The 21,686-nt window shown below is 43.9% G+C and overlaps 1 protein-coding gene across 1 annotated transcript in view; it reads left to right on the top strand.

Moving 5' to 3' along the window:
- The first annotated feature begins 852 nt into the window (after positions 1 to 852).
- Positions 853 to 21,686, top strand: part of LOC141273067 (oocyte zinc finger protein XlCOF7.1-like) — a 41,073-nt gene continuing 20,239 nt past the window's right edge. The window contains exons 1-4 of the mRNA XM_073684417.1: positions 853 to 1,072; positions 5,666 to 5,761; positions 11,061 to 11,219; positions 11,306 to 11,429. Coding sequence (XP_073540518.1) covers positions 5,690 to 5,761; positions 11,061 to 11,219; positions 11,306 to 11,429 — 355 coding nt within the window. The 5' untranslated portion in view covers positions 853 to 1,072; positions 5,666 to 5,689. The remainder of the gene's footprint in view (positions 1,073 to 5,665; positions 5,762 to 11,060; positions 11,220 to 11,305; positions 11,430 to 21,686) is intronic.

Raw genomic sequence — 21,686 nt, 5'->3', positions numbered from 1 at the left:
TGCCCCGTACATTTACATAAAGGGGTCACCGTGCCGTGGCAGTGATCAAATGCTGAACAACAAACCTTTATTATAAAAGCTATGCAGAACAGAGATCACATGCCAGACCTGAAGAATTAAAGGGGCATTCTCCAGTTTGGAAATGATCCCTTGTCCACAAGATAGAAGATAACTTCCCGATCGCTGGGACCCTAGAGATACCGAAAACCGGGGTGTGTGAATGGAGCGAAGGTTACTCGTGCTCTCTGCGGCTCCATTCATTCTCTATGGGACCGCCTGGGAAAGCTGAGTGCTGCATTAGGCAGTCTCCAGTGGTCACATGGAGTATGAGGAGCAGCAGAGTGTATGAGAGACCACCACTCCATGCACACACCCATTATTGATACCATTGGGGCTCCCAGCAATCGGGAAGTTAGCCCCTATCATTTCCAAACGTGAGACTACCCCTAATACACCAGGGACGCTGTTATTAACCCCTTCCCCTCTCCAGACCACTAGAAATCTCACCAGGAATAATCACAAACCCCTAAAACCGTCTCACGTTAAAACAGCGTATATGAAACAATGATCAGGCCTAGCAGATACAAGGGCGCCTGAACACCATCCCTCTCTGTGAAGTATATGACCATGACGCATTTATTTAGGTAGGGACACACATTCGGCCTTTATGCCTTTCACATAGTAAGGAGCAGAGGCCCTCAGTGCCGGTCCGTCCGCCGTCTCTATTGTCTCCTGTCATAGCTAGTCCACCAGAAGATGGCGGCTGCGCAGACTGACAGCGGCTGCTCTGACGACACTGCTGCCTGAACGTGCTTCCTCTTGTGGTTGTGACTGCTGCTTTGTGATTGGCTCGTCATGGTCACATGATCAGGAAGACGTTCAGGGCTGTGTGGGCGTGGTGTTTCGCCATTACTTCCGCTTATCCCATAACTATGAATGCCGTGTGTTGCTAAGGGAGCAATCACTTCTGGTTACCTCTTGGCACTGTGGTTAGAGGGACATTATGACTGCCCAAAGTGAACTGAGCGGTTTCCTCAGAGCTGTCCGGCCCTGAGGTGACTCACGTGATCAGGTTAGTCATGTGACCTAGTTGTAACTGGGATGGCAGTGCCCCTTCCTCTCTACCCTAATTAATGCCCCTTCCTCTATAACCTATCCTCTTCTACTGTACTAATACCCTTTCCTCTATAACCCAACCCCTTCTACTGTACTAATGCCCCTTCCTCTATAACCTATCCTCTTCTACTGTACTAATGCCCCTTCCTCTATAACCTTTCCTCTTCTACTGTAATAATGCACCTTCCTCTATAACCCAACTTTTTGTACTGTAATAATGCCCCTTCCTCTATAACCCAACCCCTTCTACTGTGCTAATGCCCCTTCCTCTATAACCCAATCTCTTCTACTGTAATAATGCCCCTTCCTCTATAACCCAATCTCTTCTACTGTAATAATGCCCCTTCCTCTATAACCTATCCTCTTCTACTGTACTAATGCCCCTTCCTCTATAACCCAACCTCTTCTACTGTAATAATACCCTGTCCTCTATAACCCAACCTCTTATATTGTACTAATGCCCCTTCCTCTATAACCTATCCTCTTCTACTGTACTAATGCCCCTTCCTCTATAACCTTTCCTCTTCTACTGTAATAATGCCCCTTCCTCTATAACCCAACTTTTTCTACTGTAATAATGCCCCTTCCTCTATAACCCAACCCCTTCTACTGTACTAATGCCCCTTCCTCTATAACCCAACCCCTTCTACTGTAATAATGCCCCTTCCTCTATAACCCAACCTCTTCTACTGTAATAATGCCCCTTCCTCTATAACCCAACCTCTTCTACTGTAATAATGCCCCTTCCTCTATAACCCAACCTCTTCTACTGTAATAATGCCCCTTCCTCTATAACCTATCCTCTTCTACTGCACTAATGCCCTTCCTCTATAACCTATCCTCTTCTACTGTAATAATGCCCCTTCCTCTATAACCCAACCTCTTCTTCTGTAATAATGCCCCTTCCTCTATAACCTATCCTCTTCTACTGTACTAATGCCCTTTCTCTATAACCCAAGCTCTTCTACTGTAATGATGTCCCTGTATAACCTAAACCCTTCTACTGTAATAATGCCCCTTCCTTTACAACTTAACCCCTCCTACTGTAATAATGCCCCTTCCTCTATAACTGAAGCTAATGCCCCTTCCTCTATAACCCAACCTCTTCTACTGTAATAATGCCCCTTCCTCTATAACCTATCCTCTTCTACTGTACTAATTTTTATTATTATTATTATTTTATATAGCGCCATTGATTCCATGGTGCTGTACATAAGAAGGGGTTACATACCAAATACAGATATCACTTACAGTAAACAAACTAACAATGATAGAACGGTACGGAGGGAAGAGGACCCTGCCCTTGCGGGCTTACATTCTACAGGAATGGGGCGGAGACAGTAGGTTGAGGGGTTGGGGGTGGCAGCAAGCAAGGTCATGGCAGGCTGTAGGCTTGTTTTGAAGAGATGGGTTTTCAGGTTCCGTCTGAAGGATCCAGGTGTGGTGGATAATCGGACGTGTTGAGGCACAGAGTTCCATAGGACGGGGGATATTCGGGAGAAATCTTGGAGGCGATTGCGTGAGGAACGAATAAGTGTAGAGGAGAGAAGAAGGTCTTGGGAGGACCGGAGGTTACGTGAGGGAATATATCTGGAGATTAGTTCAGAGATGTACGGAGGAGAGAGGTTATGGATGGCTTTGTAGGTCAGTGCTAGTAGTTTCAACTGGATACGCTGGGGAAATGGGAGCCAGTGAAGGGATTTGCAAAGGGGGGTGGCAGAGGAGTAGCGAAGCGAGAGATGAACAAGTCGTGCAGCAGAGTTGAGGATGGACTGGAGGGGTGCGAGAGTGTTAGCAGGTAGGCCACAGAGGAGGATGCTGCAATAGTCGAGGCGGGAGATGATGAGGGCATGCACAAGCAGTTTAGTAGATTGAGGGTTGAGGAAAGGACGGATTCTGGAAATATTTTTGAGCTGGAGGCGAGAGGAGGTGGTGAGAGCTTGGATGTGGGGTTTGAAGGACAGGGCTGAGTCAAGGGTTACTCCGAGGCAGCGGATTGTCGGTACAGGGAAAAGAGTAATGTAATTTATTGTGATACAAAGATCAGGTGGGAAAGATATGCGAGATGGGGGAAAGATAATGAGTTCAGTTTTGTCCACATTGAGCTTGAGGTAGCGGGAGAAGAAGAAGGAGGATATGGCTGCTAGACATGCTGGGATTCCGGACAGCAGAGAGGTGACATCTAGGCCAGAGAGGTAGATCTGGGTGTCAGTGTACAGATGGTACTGGAAGCCATGAGATTTTTTGAGCTGTCCCAGGCCAAGGGTATAGATTGAGAAGAGTAGGGATCCTAAGACAGAGCCTTGAGGGACTCCAACAGAGAGGGGGCGGGGTGAGGGAGTGGGAGATGCTAAATGTGCTGTTAGAAAGGTATGAGGAGATTCAGGATAGGGCAAGGTCTTTGACGCCAAAGGAAGAGAGGATCTGTAGTAGGAGGCAGTGGTCAACTGTATCGAAAGCAGAGGACAGGTCAAGAAGAAGGAGTACAGAGAATTGTCTGTTAGCTTTGGCTGTAAGTAAGTCATTGGTGATTTTGGTAAGGGCAGTTTCGGTGGAATGGTGGGGGCGGAAGCCGGATTGTCGGTTGTGGAAGAGAGAGTTAGATGAAAAGTGGGAGGAAAGTTCAGTGTGAACGTGTTGCTCAAGAAGTTTGGAGGCAAATGGGAGCAGCGATATGGGGCGATAGCTGGACAAGGCGGTTGGGTCGAGGGATGGCTTTTTGAGGATGGGCGTGATTGTGGCATGTTTGAAGGCAGCGGGGAAAGTACCAGAAGATAGTAATAGGTTGAAGAGATGGGTTAGGGATGGGATGAGTGTGGGGGTGAGGTTGGGGAGGAGGTGGGATGGGGGTCAAGTGCACATGTGGTGAGGTGTGATTTGGAGAGGAGATGAGTAAGGTCTCTTTCTGTGATGTTGGGAAGGGAGGTTATGGGGGTAGGGAAATGGTGTGGAAAACAAAGGGGTTGTGATGGTCGGACAGTAAAGATTTGCCGTGTTTGGTCAATCTTGTTTTTGAAGTGTGTGGCAAACTCCTCAGCAGAGATGACGGAGGTCGGAGGGGGCAGTGGAGTGCGGAGGAGAGAGTTAAAAGTGTTGAATAGCTGTTTGGGGTTGTAGGATAGGGAGGATATGAGGGTTGTGAAGTAGGCCTGTTTAGCAGAGGTGAGTGCTGATTTGAATGCGAGTGTTGCTTGTTTGAATGCAGTGAAGTCATCTTGAGTATGTGTTTTCTTCCAACGCCGCTCCGCAACCCTGGACGCTTGTCGAAGCTGTTTAGTGAGCTTGTTGTGCCAGGGTTACCTGTTGACTCGTCACCCTCTGCCATGTACAAGAGGGGCGACCGAGTCAGTAGCTGATACGAGAGTGGTATTGTAGAAAGCAGTGGCGCTGTCTGTGTCATGGAGTGAGGATATGGATGTCAGTGGTAGAACAGAGTCAGAGAGTGTGCGAGTGTCTAGATGTGCAAGGTTTCTGCGGTGGTGTGCTAGTTGCCGGACATGGGTGACAGGTGAGTAGGACAGGGATGAGAATGTGAGTAGATGGTGGTCAGATAGGGGTAGGGGGGAAGTTGTGAGGTTAGATAGGGAGCAGAGTCGGGTGAAGATAAGGTCTAGTGTGTGTCAGTCTGTGTGGCTGGCTGAGGAGGACCACTGAGTAAGTCCAAAAGATGAAGTAAGCGACAAGAGTTTGGATGCTGCTGACTGGCGAGTGTCAGTGGGGATGTTGAAATCGCCCATGATGATTGTGGGAATTAAAGGTAGTGATCGGGCCCGGGGGTCAGTATATGACAGCCACTTGGAGGTTGGAGGGAGAGTAAATGCGGACAGAGAGGACTTCAAAAGAATGGAGAATAAGGGAGGGAAGAGGAGGAGTAGGGCTAAAGGTGCAGTTGTTAGAGAGGAGAAGACCCACTCCTCCACCATGTCTGTTTCCAGGGCGAGGAGTGTGGGTGAAGTGGAGGCCGCCGTAACACAGCGCAGCAGGGGAGGCAGTGTCAGAGGGTGTTGGCCATGTCTCTGTGATGTGATGCCCAGGAAGGAGAGATGACGAGAGGTAAAGAGGTCGTGGACTAAATGGAGCTTGTTGCCAACAGAGCGTGCATTCCACAGTGCTCCAGAGAGAGGGAGCAGCGGGGTGGGCGTCAGGGGGACCGGTTTTGCCTAAGAGAGGTTGTGGTAGTTTGCAGTTGGTTTGATGTGATAGGTGGGGGAATTGGTGGAAGGTGCAAGCTGTGGGGGTCCAGGATTGGGAGATATGTCGCCAGCAGTGAGGAGAAGCAGAGAGAGGGAGAGCAGGTGGGAGAAGGAGCGTGTCCGGCTTGTGTTATGTTTTAGTAGGATCGATCTGAGGTTGAGGAGCAGGTCTGTAGATGAGGTTAGGTGGGGAGGTAGGAGGGAAGGAGAGAAGATGATTTGGTTAGAGGGTGCTGGGGTTTGGGGATAGCGAAGGAGAGTGAGGATGTACTAATACCCCTTCCTCTATAACCTAACCCCTTATACTGTAATAATGCCCCTTCCTCTATAACCTAACCTTTTCTACTGTTCTGCAGTATTATGCCCATCATACAGTAGCCATGGCCAAAGGCAATGTCACAGACGCCATCCTCAGCCTCACCTTGGAGATCATCTACCTGCTGACCGGAGAGGTGAGGGCTTCAGGGCAATACTTCACTTATCTATAAGGGGTCACAGGGCGAACATTTATGGTCTATCCCCAGGTCCCACCTCTACAGAATGGGGTCCCGTGTTTTTTTTGTGGCAGTGACAGGGGAGATGGACGCTCTTGTTCAGCCCTGTAATAGTGCAGGGACAAAGCCAGACAAGTGGAAATAGGTCACATGACCTCACTTTCATCTAGTTATATTAACCCATTTCCACCCAATATATTTTTTGTACCAGTCTAAGAAGAAAGGTTCGAAGTGACTGCAATCATACTGCACTGATCCCAGGTGACAGTGGGTAGTCATGTGACCTCACGTATTTTTTCAATTCTGACCACTGTCACTTTATGAAGTAATTACTCTGGAACGCTTCAACGGATTCCCCTGATTCTGAGATTGTTTTTTTCGTGACATATTGTACTTCATGATAGTGGTAAAATTTCTTCGATATCACTTGAGTTTATTTGTGAAAAAATCGGAAATTTTGCAATTTTCAAATTTTGAATTTTCATGCCCTTAAATCAGAGCGATATATCACACAAAATAGTTACTAAATAACATTTCCCACATGTCTACTTTACATCAGCACAATTTTGGAACCAACATTTTTTTTTTGTTAGGAAGCTATAAGGGTTAAAAGTTGACCAGCAATTTCTAATTTTTCCAACAAAATTTACAAAAACATTTTTTTTAAGGACCACATCTTATTTGAAGTGACTTTGAGGGGCCTTTATGACAGAAAATAGCCAAAAGTGACACCATTCTAAAAACTGCTCCCCCCAATGTGCTCAAAACCACATTCAAGAAGTTTATTAACCCATCAGGTGCTTCACAGGAATTTTTGGAATGTGGAAGAAAAAAATGAACATTTAACTTTTTTTCACAAAAATGTTACTTTAGACTCAATTTTTTTATTTTCACAGGGGTAACAAGAAAAAATGGAATACACAATTTGTAGTGCAATTTCTCATTAGCGCGCTGATACCCCATATGTGAGGGAAAACCACTGTTTGGGCGCACGGCAGGGCTTGGAAGGGAAGGAGCGCCATTAGACTTTTTGAATGTAAAATTTGTTTGAATAATTAGCAGACGCCATGTTGCGTTTGGAGAGCTCCTGATGTGCCTAAACAGTGGAACCCCCCACAAGTGACACCATTTTGGAAACTAGACCCCTTAGGGAACTTATCTAGATGTGTGGTGAGCACCTTGCACCCCCAGGTGCTTCACAGAAGTTTAGAATATTAAGCCATAAAAATAAAATTTTCACATTTTTCCCACAAAAAATGTTTTTCATCCCCTAATTTTGCATTATCATAAGGGTAACAGGAGAAATTGCACCATGAAATTTGTTGTGCAATTTCTCCTGAATACACCGATACCCCATATGTGGGGGAAAACCACTGCTTTGGTGTACGGCAGGGTTCGGAAGAGAAAGGAGCGGGGATAGATTGCAGACACCATGTCACATTTGAAGAGTCGCTGACATGCCGAAACAGCAGAAACCCCTACAAGTGACCCCATTTTGTAAACTACACCTTTCAAGGAATTCATCTAGGGAAGTAGTGAGTATTTTTTAATTTTTAAATTTATACCATTGGGCAGTGAAGAAAACATAATTATATTTTTACCACAAAAAAAATGTTTTACCCTCAGATTTTACATTTTCACACAGGACTATGGGTAAAAATGATGCCGAAATGTCACACAATTTCTTCTAAAAGTGGCAATACCCCATATGTGGCTGTATCGTACCGCTCAGCCATACGGCGAGATCTGGGGGGGACGGAGCGCTATTTGACAATTGGAGAACAAATTATTATAGAATAGGCATTTGGATTTGGGAGCACAAAATTTTCTGAATTTCTTTTGGGGGACAAGGGCCATTTCGCTTTTCCAGAGCCTTTCTGCTACCAGTAACTTGGAAGTCCCTTATATTTTTAACAGATGATGGACCTGAGTGGGGACTAGCTTTTTTTGAGGACTGAGTTGAAGCTTTTATTGGGAACATTTTACGTAACATTTATCCAGCGCTCTAGGCTGAGCACTTACATCGGGGTTTCCATCTAAATTTCTAAGTGATGTAATTCAGATGAAACCCCTGCGGGATCCATTCACTGTAATGAGGCAGCAGAGTTACTCTGGACTCCGTCTGGCCTCTGTTTAGCGGTGTCCTTTTATTCAGAAGTGCACAAAACTGTGGCCAACCGCACTTTTATGCACGCCTAAAAAAACTGACACCGTGGGATCACAGGCCAGATGGCGTCCACAGTGGCCTATATCTGCCTCATTACAGGGAATCTTCCGTCATGGGTTCCGTCTGAATCACGTATTTCAGAGATTTACACGGAAAATCTGGTGCAAGTGTTCAGCGCAGAGCGCAGGATAAATGTGAGCAGAGCCTTACTGCGATCTTTAGGAGACATAATAAACAAATCAGTAGCAGGTGAAGAATTGGTTTTATTTATTTTTTACGCCGTTCCTCGTGCGGTATAAGTGATGAGATTACTTTATTCTTCGGGTCGGTGCGATTACAGAGATACCAGATTTATATCGGGTTTTTATGACTGACAGCTGTCACACACTAAGAGACTCTTTTTTTTTTTTTTTGCAAAATCTAGTTTTTGCATCGCCATATTTTGAGAGCTATAATTTTTCCATATTTCTGCCGACAGAGTCATGTGATGGCTTGTTTTTTGCGGGATGAGTTGACATTTTTATTGGTACCATTTTTGGGTACGTGACATTTTTTGATCACTTTCTATTCCGTTTTTTGGGAGGTAAAATTAACAAAAACCAACAATTCAGGAATTGTTTTTTTTATTTTTTTTATGCCGTTCTGCGTGTGGTAAAAGTGATAAGGCAGCGTTATTCTTCGGGTCAGTACGTTTACAGCGATACTACACTTACTGTATATTTTTTTTTATGTTTTGGCGCTTTTACACAATAAAACAATTTTATAGAAAAAAATTTTTTTTTGCATCGCTTTATTCTGAGAGCTATAACTTTTTTATTTTTCGGCTGATGGAGCTGTATGGCAGCTTTTTTTTTGCGGAACAAGATGACGTTTTCAGCTGTACCATTTTTATTTCCATTTTGCTTTTTGATCGCATTTTTTTCCACTTTTTGTTTGGCGATATGAAAAAGCATAGTTTTTTTGCTCCTTTTTTTATTTATTTTTATTACAGTGTGCACAAAAGGAGTTAATTAGTGTGACAGTTTTATAGATCGGGTTGTTTCGGACGCGGCGATACCAAATATGTGTACTTTTTTTGTTTTTGCATAAATATACGGATTTATTGGTTTAATATTTTATTTATTTTTATTTATTTTGTGATTTATTTTTTTTTAACAGTTTGAAAACATTTTTTAGACTTTTTTTTTACATTTTTACTTAGTCCTGTATGGGACATTAATTTTTATTTTTCTAATCACTGTTCTCATGCAGTGCAATAGACATGTATTGCATTGCATGAGAACTTTGCTGACAGTTTCACACTGTCTGTCTCCTGCTGGACTCAGCTGCAGGCTGAGCCTAGCAGGACACCATATATGGCAGATCCGGAGGCAGTCATGTGACCTCTGGCTGGAAGACATCAGGGGGCCGTCGGAGAGGTAAGTGGACGACCCCCTCTCCTTTCACTATCTTCTAAATGCCGCGATCACTATAGATCGCGGCATATACAAGATAGCAAAGGGTTAACATCATTGGGACTTGATCCAATCAGGTCCCGATGATGTCCCCTGTCAGAGCTGTCGCTCTGAACCGCAACCGGAGCACTTGCAGGACCCTGGGGGTCCTGAGGGCTGCGGGACCACCGACCGTTCATAAACGTCGGCGCTGCACAGAGCCCAAGCAGCGCAGACGTTTATGTACAGTGGGCGGTCGGGAAGCTGTTAAGGCATGACACACTTTACATAATAGGTGCAGGAATCTACAACATGAAGAGCTCACCAAATACTCCTCGTGGGAACGTAGCCTTCTAGTCACTATGGTTCTTCTACTTCCATTTGCTTTTGTTATATATCAGATCTGTATTCTATGAATTCTGTTTTTCTGTAAATCCTCTCTCTCTGAGGAGGTTATTTGAGTATTGAAAGGAACTGAAAAATGGAACTCAGAAGACCTTTTACCGTATCTACTAAATAGCCCCTAAATCGGATAAATGTATATAAATAATAAGGTATTTATTTATTTTTTTATTTCCTGTAGAGTCCCTTTAACAGTTACAATGACTCTTATTAAAGGAGTTATCCAGAACTTTTATTATTCTTGCTAAGAACTAGCAGGCAGGTAGCTGCTAAACGTCCTGCTAGCGACGATTTCTGCTGGCTCAATAAGTCACAAACTCTCCTGCTGGTGATTTCCCTGCTCCGTTGACATCACATTGACAGAGCAGTGTCTTCTCTTCCGCTCTGCTCTGTTGATGAGACACCACTCCCAATGTCTTTCTGATAGGCATCGGGGATCCGACTGTCAAACTTTGGGGAGCCTGCTGTCAATCAGCAGGACATCTGCAGTGATGCCCTGTCGACAGAACAGATTGGAAGAGAAAGAGATGCTTTGTTGACAAGAGGTGAAATGAAACTGGGGGATCCACTTGCAGAACAGGCAGCAACTACTTGCCTGTTAGTTCTTAGCCCCATACACACAAATATTAAAAGTTTTAGCTAACCCCTTTAAAGTAACTTTTTACTGAGCAAGAAGCATGTATAAAACTCTTCTACTTAACGGAGCCTTTGAAAAGCATGTGCCTTATAGTACTAGCCTTATTGGCTTTTGAATGGCTCTCTGGAGCATGGCTATTACTTCTACATTTGCTCCTGCACAGCCCCACTCCCATCTAAGTGGACTGCAACCACTGAGCAGCAGATTTAACTAAATGGGTAGCGATGTTGTTTCCTGCAGAGCAAACCAATGTGCAAGCGGAAATGATCCAGGCTGCTTCATTTTCATAATTCGCTGAACCCTCTTCAATCATGAAGGTGGCATCCTACAGCTATACCCTCATATGCCATTCCTGTTTATCACTTTTGGAACAGGACCAGAGAAGTGAGGGATTCTGTCATTAATGACACATGACCTCACCAGAGAGGTGAGAGATTTCTTAGCCTTTTGTGCTATATTTCTAATACTATGGAAAGTCCTGGTCCTTAAGTAATAAAAAAAAAACAACCACAATATAGTCAGTAATGAAACTGGTTGAAATATATCAAAGTTTTTGACCACTTAGTGAGTCTACAACAGACAGCGTTCTACAAATCTGTTATTATTTTGAATTCCTAGGATTATGTTCCTGAGAAGAAGACAACAGTCGAGTGTAGAAAATGGAGTCGGACCCAGAGCCCCATGAGAAGGTCATCTCGGTCACTGGTACAGGGGATAAAAAATGATCAGCAGATGTTAGACCTCACCAACAAGATCATTGAGCTGCTGACCAGAGAGGTGAGCGCTGCTGGGAATATTGGGACATTGTACTATAATACTAGGGAATAATGAGTCTGGAAAATGACAGCATTATTATGTGTCAGGTTCCTATAAGGTGTCAGGATGTCACAGTCTATTTCTCCATGGAGGAGTGGGAGTACATTGAGGAACACAAGGACCTGTACAAGGATGTCCTCATGAAGGACCACCAGCCCCTCATATCATCAGGTCAGTTATGATCTTCGTTGTCACTAGATTTCTTAACATCACAGTATAAATATTTAAGATGTAGGGGACAGATTAATGAGAGTATGACTACGAATAAGATTTCACAGGTTTTGTTTTTTTTTTTTCTACTCCGTCACTTTGAGACCTAGACGACTGAACTGAAGTTGTAAACACAAAACGGGAGAAAGTTTTTATTCAAGCATGTCTGCAACGTTGTGTAAGGCAGCGCTAGTCATCATTCTGGAGGACACTTGATTCACTGGGTCAATTAAAGCACACATGCAGCGTTTTCCAGTAACATGAAATCCAGCAGTTTATTACACTTCATAACTGCTTATAACATAGTCCGTCTCAGTGGCTCACCGGCATGTTTACACACATAACATCCAAGAGCCTTTCAAGTGGCAGACAGGTCCACTTGGCTCCAGTTACAGCCTTCAGCAAAGTCACTTATATCAACGTCCATATAATGCAGTGCTTTACCTTTGCCGGGTCTAGCGGTTTCCATCAGATTTGTTCTGCCACAGCTGTGGCTTTACTTCTTCCCAGATGGGGGTCTCCAGCCCTCGTACCTTGCAAGGCTACTGGGATCTCTTACACACACAGGAATCCAGCCTCTGCCTTTCAGGACTCTCCAGGCTTCACCAGGCCTCTCTAGGCCTCCCTAAGCCTCTCCAGGCTAATGGTGTCCCACACAGAGGGAACAGGCCTCACGCCTTTCACACTGTTTCAAAAGCACCAGGATTTATGTATTCTTCAGTGCACCCAGGACCTGTAATGATGTCACAGTCATGTGATCAGTCCTTCAGTGCACACAGGACCTGTAATGATGTCACAGTCATGTGATCAGTCCTTCTGAGGGAGAGGTACATGGTCTGCCAGAACACACCCTGGACCATTACAGTAATGCCGCAAGCCGCTGCATTACAGTTGCTAAATTGTAGATACATTGAGGCAATAAAAATTGGTTGAATTATTGTCTTGAAAGGGGTTTCCCACCACTATTTGACCCCCTTTCATATGGCCTAATTTTTCATGATAACCACTTTTCTAATATACTGTCAATACCTGCACTTCTATGAGCACATCTCTGTGTGTGTTACGTAATCAGTTTTTGACATGCAGGCACTGCTTCCTGACTTACTTCCGATTCACCCCTCTTTTGAGCACAGGATTTGGACTAAATGTGAAGAGCATGTTACTATGGTCCTCATGGGGGCACAGCTGCCTTTTAATTGATTGATAGCATATGTGAGAACAAGCTGTGATCAGTCTTCACAGATCCTGCCATTGCATTGAAGCGCTGACCTCCTCAAATGACAAGCTCTGTGATGTTCTTGTCACTAGAAAGCTCATCACAGCACATGTCAATTGATGGGGTCAGTCACCTAGAAAGCATTGGCAAGCTCAGATGATGGACTTCATTGTCCTGTCAATGCTTTGGAACATAAGTGCCAGCTTCTTCGATTGACAAGTGCTGCTATATACTTTCTAATGACAAGCACATTGCTACACTTGTCAATTGAATGGACCAGCATTCCAAAGCATTGGCAGGTTCAGTGCAGAGGGCAATGAGCTTGCCTGTTCAGACACACTGTCACGCATTTAAAGGCAGCTCTGCCCCCCTCAGGGCCGAATTGACTGCTCTCCTCATTCTGTTCGAATCCTGTGCCCAGATGAGGGTTGGATCGGACGTAACATACAGGAGGTAGTGCCTGCACGTCAAAGGATTACGTGACCCACATCGAGATGCACTTCTAGAAGAAGCTCAGGGATGAAAGAGGAGCAGTATGAAATTTTTTATTTCAAATTTCTGTGTATAATCACGAGGAAAAACAAAGTCCACCCTCTTTAAATCTTAAGGTTTTATATATTATGACATAATAAAAAAATTAATCTGGTCCTCAGAAGGTCTTAAAATTAGGTAAATACAACTTCAGATTCACAATACATGGCAAATTACAATGTGTCACTATTTACCGAAAAATTAAGTGTACCCTTACTACCTCCACAGGAGTTAAAAGGGTAAATAGCAACAATAGGCTGTTTAATCAAATACCTTTGATTTATTGTTCATCAGTAATTGTGACCACCTACAGTACAGACCAAAAGTTTGGACACACCTCATTTAAAGATTTTTCTGTATTTTCATGACTATGAAAATTGTACATTCACACTGAAGGCATCAAAACTATGAATTAACACATGTGGAATTATATACTTAGCAAAAAAGTGGGAAACAACTGAAAATATGTCTTATATTCTAGGTTCTTCAAAGTAGCCACCTTTTGCTTTGATGACTGCTTTGCACACTCTTGGCATTCTCTTGATGAGCTTCAAGAGGTAGTCACCGGAAGTGGTTTTCACTTCACAGGTGTGCCCTGTCAGGTTTAATAAGAGGGATTTCTTGCCTTATAAATGGGGTTGGGACCATCAGTTATGTTGTGCAGAAGTCTGGTGGATACACAGCTGATAGTCCTACTGAATAGACTGTTGGCTGCTTTTTTCTTGCCATAATACAAATTCTAAGTAAAGAAAAACGAGTGCCCATCATTACTTTAAGAAATGAAGGTCAGTCAGTGTGAAAAATTGAGAAAACTTTGAAAGTGTCCCCAAGTGCAGTTGCAAAAACCATCAAACGCTACGAAGAAACTGGCTCACATGAGGGCCACCCCAGGAAAGGAAGACCAAGAGTCATCTCTGCTTCTGAGGATAAGTTTATCCGAGTCACCAGCCTCAGAAATCGCAGGTTAACAGCAGCTCAGATTAGAGACCAGTTCAATGCCACACAGAGTTCTAGCAGCAGACACATCTCTTCAACAACTGTTAAGAGGAGACTTTGTGCAGCAGGCCTTCATGGTAAAATAGCTGCTAGGAAACCACTGCTAAGGACAGGCAACAAGCAGAAGAGACTTGTTTGGGCTAAAGAACACAAGGAATGGACATTAGACCAGTGGAAATCTGTGCTTTGGTCTGATGAGTCCAAATTTGAGATCTTTGGTTCCAACCACCGTGTCTTTGTGCGACGCAGAAAAGGTGAACGGATGGACTCTACATGCCTGGTTCCCACCGTGAAGCATGGAGGAGGAGGTGTGATGGTGTGGGGGTGCTTTGCTGGTGACACTGTTGGGAATTTATTCAAAATTGAAGGCATACTGAACCAGCATGGCTACCACAGCATCTTTCAGCGGCATGCTATTCCATCCGGTTTGCGTTTAGTTGGACTATCATTTATTTTTCAACAGGACAATGACCCCAAACACACCTCCAGGCTGTGTAAGGGCTATTTGACCAAGGAGGAGAGTGATGGGGTGCTACGCCAGATGTCCTGGCCTCCACAGTCACCAGACCTGAACCCAATCGAGATGGTTTGTGGTGAGCTGGACCGCAGAGTGAAGGCAAAAGGGCCAACAAGTGCTAAGCATCTCTGGGAACTCCTTCAAGATTGTTGGAAGACCATTTCCGGTGACTACCTCTTGAAGCTCATCAAGAGAATGCTAAGAGTGTGCAAAGCAGTCATCAAAGCAAAAGGTGGCTACTTTGAAGAACCTAGAATATAAGACATAATTTCAGTTGTTTCACACTTTTTTGTTAAGTACCGTATATTCCGGCGTATAAGACGACCTGGTGTATAAGACGACCCCCCTACTTTCCTGTTAAAATATAGAGTTTAGGATATATTCACCGTATAAGACTACCCCTTTTCCAACGCATACCAAACACCGGTAAAAATTAAAAAAAAACAGATTTGAATTTAACATGGTCCTTTTTTAATTTAAATTCTTATGACATGCAGGTATATAGCAGGAAAACTGTCACTCATAAACATATTAAAATAGGGGGGACCCCACGTCATTTTTTGGGGGGGTCCCCCATTCTAATAGCTAGTAAAGGCTAGGTATTCAGCTGGGGGCTGATATTAGTAGCCTGGGAAGCTCCGTGGGTATTACCCCCTTCCCAGACTTCAAAGATCTGCCCCAGCCGTCTGCTTAACCTCCGCTAGAGACTATAATGATGGGGGATCCCACGCCAATTTTCTTTTTAAAAAATCCTTTATTTTAACACTAAATGACAATTGAGGGGTTAATAAAGATGCAGTCCCTAAATTATTATTAATTTTGTAATTAATTTTTCCCAAAAATGTTGACGTGGGCTTCGCCATATTTTTGTGTCCAGCCAGGTACAGCAGGCAGGAACGGGCTGCCCCCAACCACCAGCTGCCTATTTGTACCTGGCCGGACACAACAATATAGGGAAGCCCTTTTTTTTTTAATTATTTCATGAAATAATTAAAAAAAAAAGACGTGGGGCTTCGCCCTATTTTTGTGTCCAGCCAGGTACAACTAGGCAGCTGGGGGCTGGAATCTGCAGCGCAGGGAGGCCCAAGCTTTCTGGGTCCCCCCCCCCCCCCCCGCTACAAATTGCAGTCCGCAGCCACCCCAGAAAATGGCGCGTTCATAGAAGCGCCATCTTCTGGCGCTGTACCCAACTCATCCAGGGCCCTGGTGCGGTGGCTCACTGGGTAATAAAGGGGTTAGGGCCAGCTTGGCATTATCAGCTGGCCCTAAGCCTGAAATTCATGGGGTCACGCCAATATTAGACATGACCGCCATGAATTTCTAGTAAAGTAATTAAAAAAAACACAACACCCAGAAAAAAGTCCTTTAATTGAAATAAACACACAATTTTTTAATGTTCTAAATTAAACCATACTTACCATCACGCCCATTCCAGCTGAAGCCAACGATCTCCTGCAATAAAAGAAAAATAATAAACCAACCTCATCCTTACCTCTCCATGGTTCCCAGGACCGGTCCAGCTCTGCTACATCGAGATGACAGGCTGCACCGCAGCAGAACGCTGCCATCCAGCCTGTCATCCCGCAGACACTGAGAAGCGCAGGCATGCTTGTGCTCCTCAGTGTCTGACTGTGACAGCATCCAGATGAGCCGAGATCATGTCCAATGAACTCGGCTCACCTCATGCACGTCACTGACAGCGTGGGAAAATTCTCCTGCTCACCGCATGCGCAGTAGAAGTTTCCCACGCTGTCAGTGACGGACGTCCAGGAGGTGAGCTGAGTTCATTGTCGGCTCATCTGGATGCCGTCACAGCGAGACACTGAGGAGCGCAAGCATGCCTGCGCTTCTCAGTGTCTGCGGGATGACAGGCTGGATGGCAGCGTTCTGCTGCGGTCCCGCTTGTCATCTTGATGTAGCAGAGCTGGACCCGTCCTGGGAACCATGGAGAGGTAAGGATGAGGTTGCTTTATTATTTTTCTTTTATTGCAGGAGATCGTTGGCTTCAGCTGGAATGGGCGTGATGGTAAGTATGGTTTAATTTAGAACAATAAAGAATTGTGTGTTTATTTCAATTAAAGGACTTTATTCTGGGTGTTTGTGTTTTCTTTTAACTTTGACTATGGGGTTAGTAATGGGGGCGTCTTATAGACGCCTCTCCATTACTAACCTGGGCTTGATGTCAGCTGGCATTATAAGCTGACATCAACCCCAGCCCTATTACCCCTCTGCCACCGCTACAGGGCAGTGGGAAGAGCGAGGCTAAGTGCCAGAATTGGCGCATCCTATGGATGCGCCATTTCTGGGGCGGCTGACGGCTGGTGTTTCTAGCCTGGGAGGGGGCCAATATTCATGGCTCCCTTCCTGGGCTATTAATATCAGCCTCCAGCTGTCTGCCTAGCCTTTGCTAGCTATTAAAATAGGGGGGACCCCACGTCATTTTTTTGGGATCCCCCATTTTAATAGCTAGTAAAGGCTAGGTATTCAGCTGGGGGCTGATATTAGTAGCCTGGGGAGCTCTGTGGGTATTACCCCCTTCCCAGGCTTCAAACATCTGCCCCAGCCGTCTGCTTAACCTCCGCTAGAGACTAAAATTAAGGAGAACCCCACGCCAATTTTTTTTTAAATAAATCCGTTATTTTAACACTAGATGACAAGTACAGTAATCAACACTGTCACTGTACTTCTTATATATGTGACTGACATGTTTCTATCTATCTAATCTATGTGTGAAGCTCTATTCTGTCTGTTATAAATTGTCGGGTACAGATGCTGAATTGCCGGCCGGCTTTTTTAAAGAGACGGTGCATGAAAACACTAATATTTGTTTTAATAAATCCTTTACACTAAATGACAAGTACAGTAAGCAATACTGTCACTGTACTTCATATATATGTGACTGACATGTTTCTATCTAATCTATGTGTGATTCTCTATTCTTTCTATTCTAAATTGTCGGGTGCCGGCTTATGCCGCTGCTGAATTGCCGGCTTTTCATATATTGTCACAGAAGCGATGCGAACTTCCCTGCTCCGGACACAGCGCAGCGCTTCTGTGACAAGTGAAAGCTGTCGGCACAGAAGCCCTGCGCTGTGTCCGGAGCTGGGAATACGCAGCGATGTGTCAGTTTCAGCACAGAAGCGCTGACTGTCTGGACCTACCGCCGCCGTATTTTAACTCCCTCCACCTTATATTAACTCCCACATGGCAGGGATACGGCCAGGGCAGCTTATTAACACCCCCAGAGTATCCCCGCATGTCAATTTCTGAAAGTTCAAAAGCATTACCGGCGTATAAGACGACCCCAGACTAGACAGAAGATTTTTCAGTCTTCAAAAGTCGTCTTATACGCCGGAATATACGGTATATAATTCCACATGTGGTAATTCATAGTTTTGATGCCTTCAGTGTGAATGTACAATTTTCATAGTCATGAAAATACAGAAATTTCTTTAAATGAGAAGGTGTGTCCAAACTTTTGGTCTGTACTGTATATAAATGCAGAAGTTTGGGCAGCTTTCTGGTCAGCAGCATCAAGGCAATTGTTGCAGTCCATCAATCTGGCAAGTCTTATAAGTAGGGATGAGTGGATGCATGGGAGTTCGGGTTCGACCGAACATTAGTCCAAAGTTTGGTTCGGGTACCAGAATTTTACCCGAACTTGAATCTGAACCCCATAGAAATCAGTTGGGACCCAAATACCTCATACAAACTATCTAGGATCTGGGCACCTTGCAGTCATTGAGTTGACCATAAACATCTCTGTAAACCAAAGATTTCTGGAGTCAAATTTTTAGCTATTTTATCAAAAACATAAAGCCTGGCTGAAACTCGATTACACAACAGGACAATGATCTAAAGCACTGCAGCAAATCTACATCAGAATGGCTGAAAAGGAATCAAGGTTTTGCAATAGTCCAGACCTCAACGCGATTGAAATGCTGTAACGTGACTTTAAGAGATCTGTGCATAAACAAATGTCCATGAACTTGAAGGAAATCTGTCATTAGGATCAACCCTCTTAAGTCATCTTCATAGGCATATAGGTCACAGGAAACTGAATAAAATTACACTTTAATATCTGCGATCCGATGTCTTATTCCAGAGAAATCCATGTTTTTCTTATATGTAAATGAGCTGTTAAGATCTATGGGTCTTCCTGAGAATCTACCTCCACAGCTTATTTTACATGAAAGGGGACATTACCAGTGTGGGACATGTAGATCAGACTGTCAGTCATTACATGTCTCACACTGTTAAAGGGAACCTGTCACCAGGTGTGTCCCATATGAGATAAGACCACCATCTTTCAGCCCTCCTATACAGTAAATTACTGCAGTGCACATGCGCCAGGGCTCTTTTGACCTTTCCCGGCGCACTGCAGTATTTTGCTCTGCCCTAGTCAGAGCAGAGAAGTACGCAGGAGCACAATGCCGGGGAGCACTGTGTGGATGACGTAGGACGCGTCATCCACACGAAGCACAGAAGGAGGACGGCATCGCAAGAAGGCAGGTGCCAGACCAAGACATCGACGCCCATCGGACCCAACCACCCCACAGGTCACTATAATAAAAGGTTAGAGGAAAGGAAAATATGCGGCACATCCGTCCAACGATGAACAAAAATTATCTCATGCTTTATTGAAGATTCATTAAAAACATGAAGTCCAAAGAGTATATAAAAAACCTTAGGTTTTTATATATACTCTTTTGATTCCATGTTTTTAATGAATTTTCAATAAAGCATGAGATAATTTTTATTCATCGGATGTGCCGCTTATTTTCTTTTCCTCTAACCTTTGGCTGAACTTCACCAGCAGGACCGGCACCCGACAAGCAGTCTTCATCCTCAGTATTAGAAGGCATAGCGTGGTGAGCTCATAATCCCCCCCCCTCTCTCTTATAATAAAAGATGTTATTCTTTTGGTTGCAGGCCAGTTGGGGAGTGTATTTACAGCATATTAGAATGCCGTATATGAGGCCCAAAGGGTGGTGATCTTATCTCATATGGGACAAACCTGGTGACAGGTTCCCTTTAACTCTCCCTTTCATCTAAAATAAGCTTTAGAGACAGATTCTCAGGGAAATCAGTGTCCGGCCCATAGATCTTAACCACTCATTTACATATTAAGAAAAATGTGGATTTCTCTGGAGTAAGATATCGGATTGCAGATATCAAGGTATCATTTTAATCCGCTTCCTATGCTCTGCATGCCCATATAGATGGTTTAGGAAGGGTTATCCTACTGAGAGATTTCATTTAAGCAAAATTGTAAAGAAGAATGTGAAAGAAAATATCTACTAAGTTAATGCAAGATGGTTATACAGCTTATTGGTTCATGGGGTGTACTTAATTTTTCACACAGCTTCTGCGGGTTGGCTTAGTTTTTAATACATGACACAGTATAATTTTGTTATTGGTTGTTGTTAATCGGAAATATTATTTAACATAATTTTAATCCCTCCAAGGACCTGATCTTTTTGTTTTATTATGCAATGAGATGTATGAAAACCTAAAAAAGATGAACTGGCCACCAGACAGACAAAACCTAAGATAAAAACAAAATAAGCTAATACCCTGCAGTAAATAACAATAGTGTGTGCAAATAATATAGGGTGCTTAGTTAATATAAAACAAAACTTAAAAGCCATTACTATACTAGAAGTTAGGACCATTCCAAGTAAGGTCACCTTGATGTAGTGAAATGGCTTTTACGTTTTTTGGTCAAAATTCTGTTAACTAAGCACCCTATATTATATTCATGCACTATTGGTATTTATTTACAGCAGGGTATTTGCTTATTTTGTTTTTATTTAAGGTTTTTTAATGAAATGTATGAGCATAGAATTTAGAGCGGATATACTTGTTTTTTTTTCTCTGGACGGTATATGTAGGGTAAAGATATCCCAGTCTGTACTGCCATCTTCCCCTGTACAGCCGGCAGTCAACCCAGTGTGTAATACAGCAGAGGAAATGCTGACTGGCAACTGGATCACAACCATTTTTTGGTCTCTTCAGTTTTTATGATTTTGTGAAGATAATTGCGTGTTTACAGATACGCAAGTGACATCTGAGGATTGGATCAGACTTTTGGCCACAAAGATGAATTTTTAGTCATTTCTTAAAATGTTACACTTTTTAAAGGGATTATCCACTACTCGGGCAACCTCTTCTGAATCCCTACGTTTTCCCCCAGTAAAATATTAACACTTATACTCGTCCCCGGTGACTTTTCAGTGGTGTCAGCACTGACTCTTGCAGGGGCTCACGTAACACCTGAAGAAGGCTCATAAGAGCTGAAACGCATTGTATGCTATGTTAATAAAATTTGGCTATTTAATATATCACCGCATCCCACCTACTGTGTTCCGGAAGCACATACCACCTGGAGAAGAATTACATAAGGAGGGGTCACGTGACATTATGAAACGTGATCCCTGCAACCAATCTGCGCTGGCTTTACTCTTCCCTTCGTCGTACAAATCTCTGGAGGAAGTGAGAGAGCAGCTGCAGCTTTCACTTTCTCCGGATGTCAATTACTTCTATAGGAGAGGAGAATGAAGCCAGCGCTGATTGGCTGCTGGGATCATGTGATATAATAATGTCAAGCAATCCCCTGGAGAGCCAGTGCCGACACTGCTGGAGGTTTGCCAACACCAGAGGTGAGTTTAGCTGTTATTATTTTACTGGGGGAAAATGTATGACATGTATAGTCTCCCCAGCAAGCAGGATGTTCCCATTGTGCTGTCACTGTCTTCAGACAGCCACACTTCTCCTCTCTTCTAGAATGGCTGCTCTGTGCAGTTCAGACTTTCCACAACAGCAATTTTGAATGAGAGGAGAATAAATCACTGATAGTATAATGGCAGCAGAACAGGGGACACCAGGTATGGTGACTTTGCCTGTATGGTCACATTTCGGCTCAGATGTTGAGATTGCTTTAAAGCAATCTATTTAC

The sequence above is a fragment of the Phyllobates terribilis genome, unplaced genomic scaffold (genome assembly GCF_046119375.1).
Source record: "Phyllobates terribilis strain yellow unplaced genomic scaffold, ASM4611937v1 Scaffold_5__5_contigs__length_657084704, whole genome shotgun sequence".
Lineage (NCBI taxonomy): Eukaryota > Metazoa > Chordata > Amphibia > Anura > Dendrobatidae > Phyllobates > Phyllobates terribilis.
The sequence above is the reverse complement of the archived record's forward strand: the minus strand, read 5'-3'. Positions and strand labels throughout refer to the sequence as shown.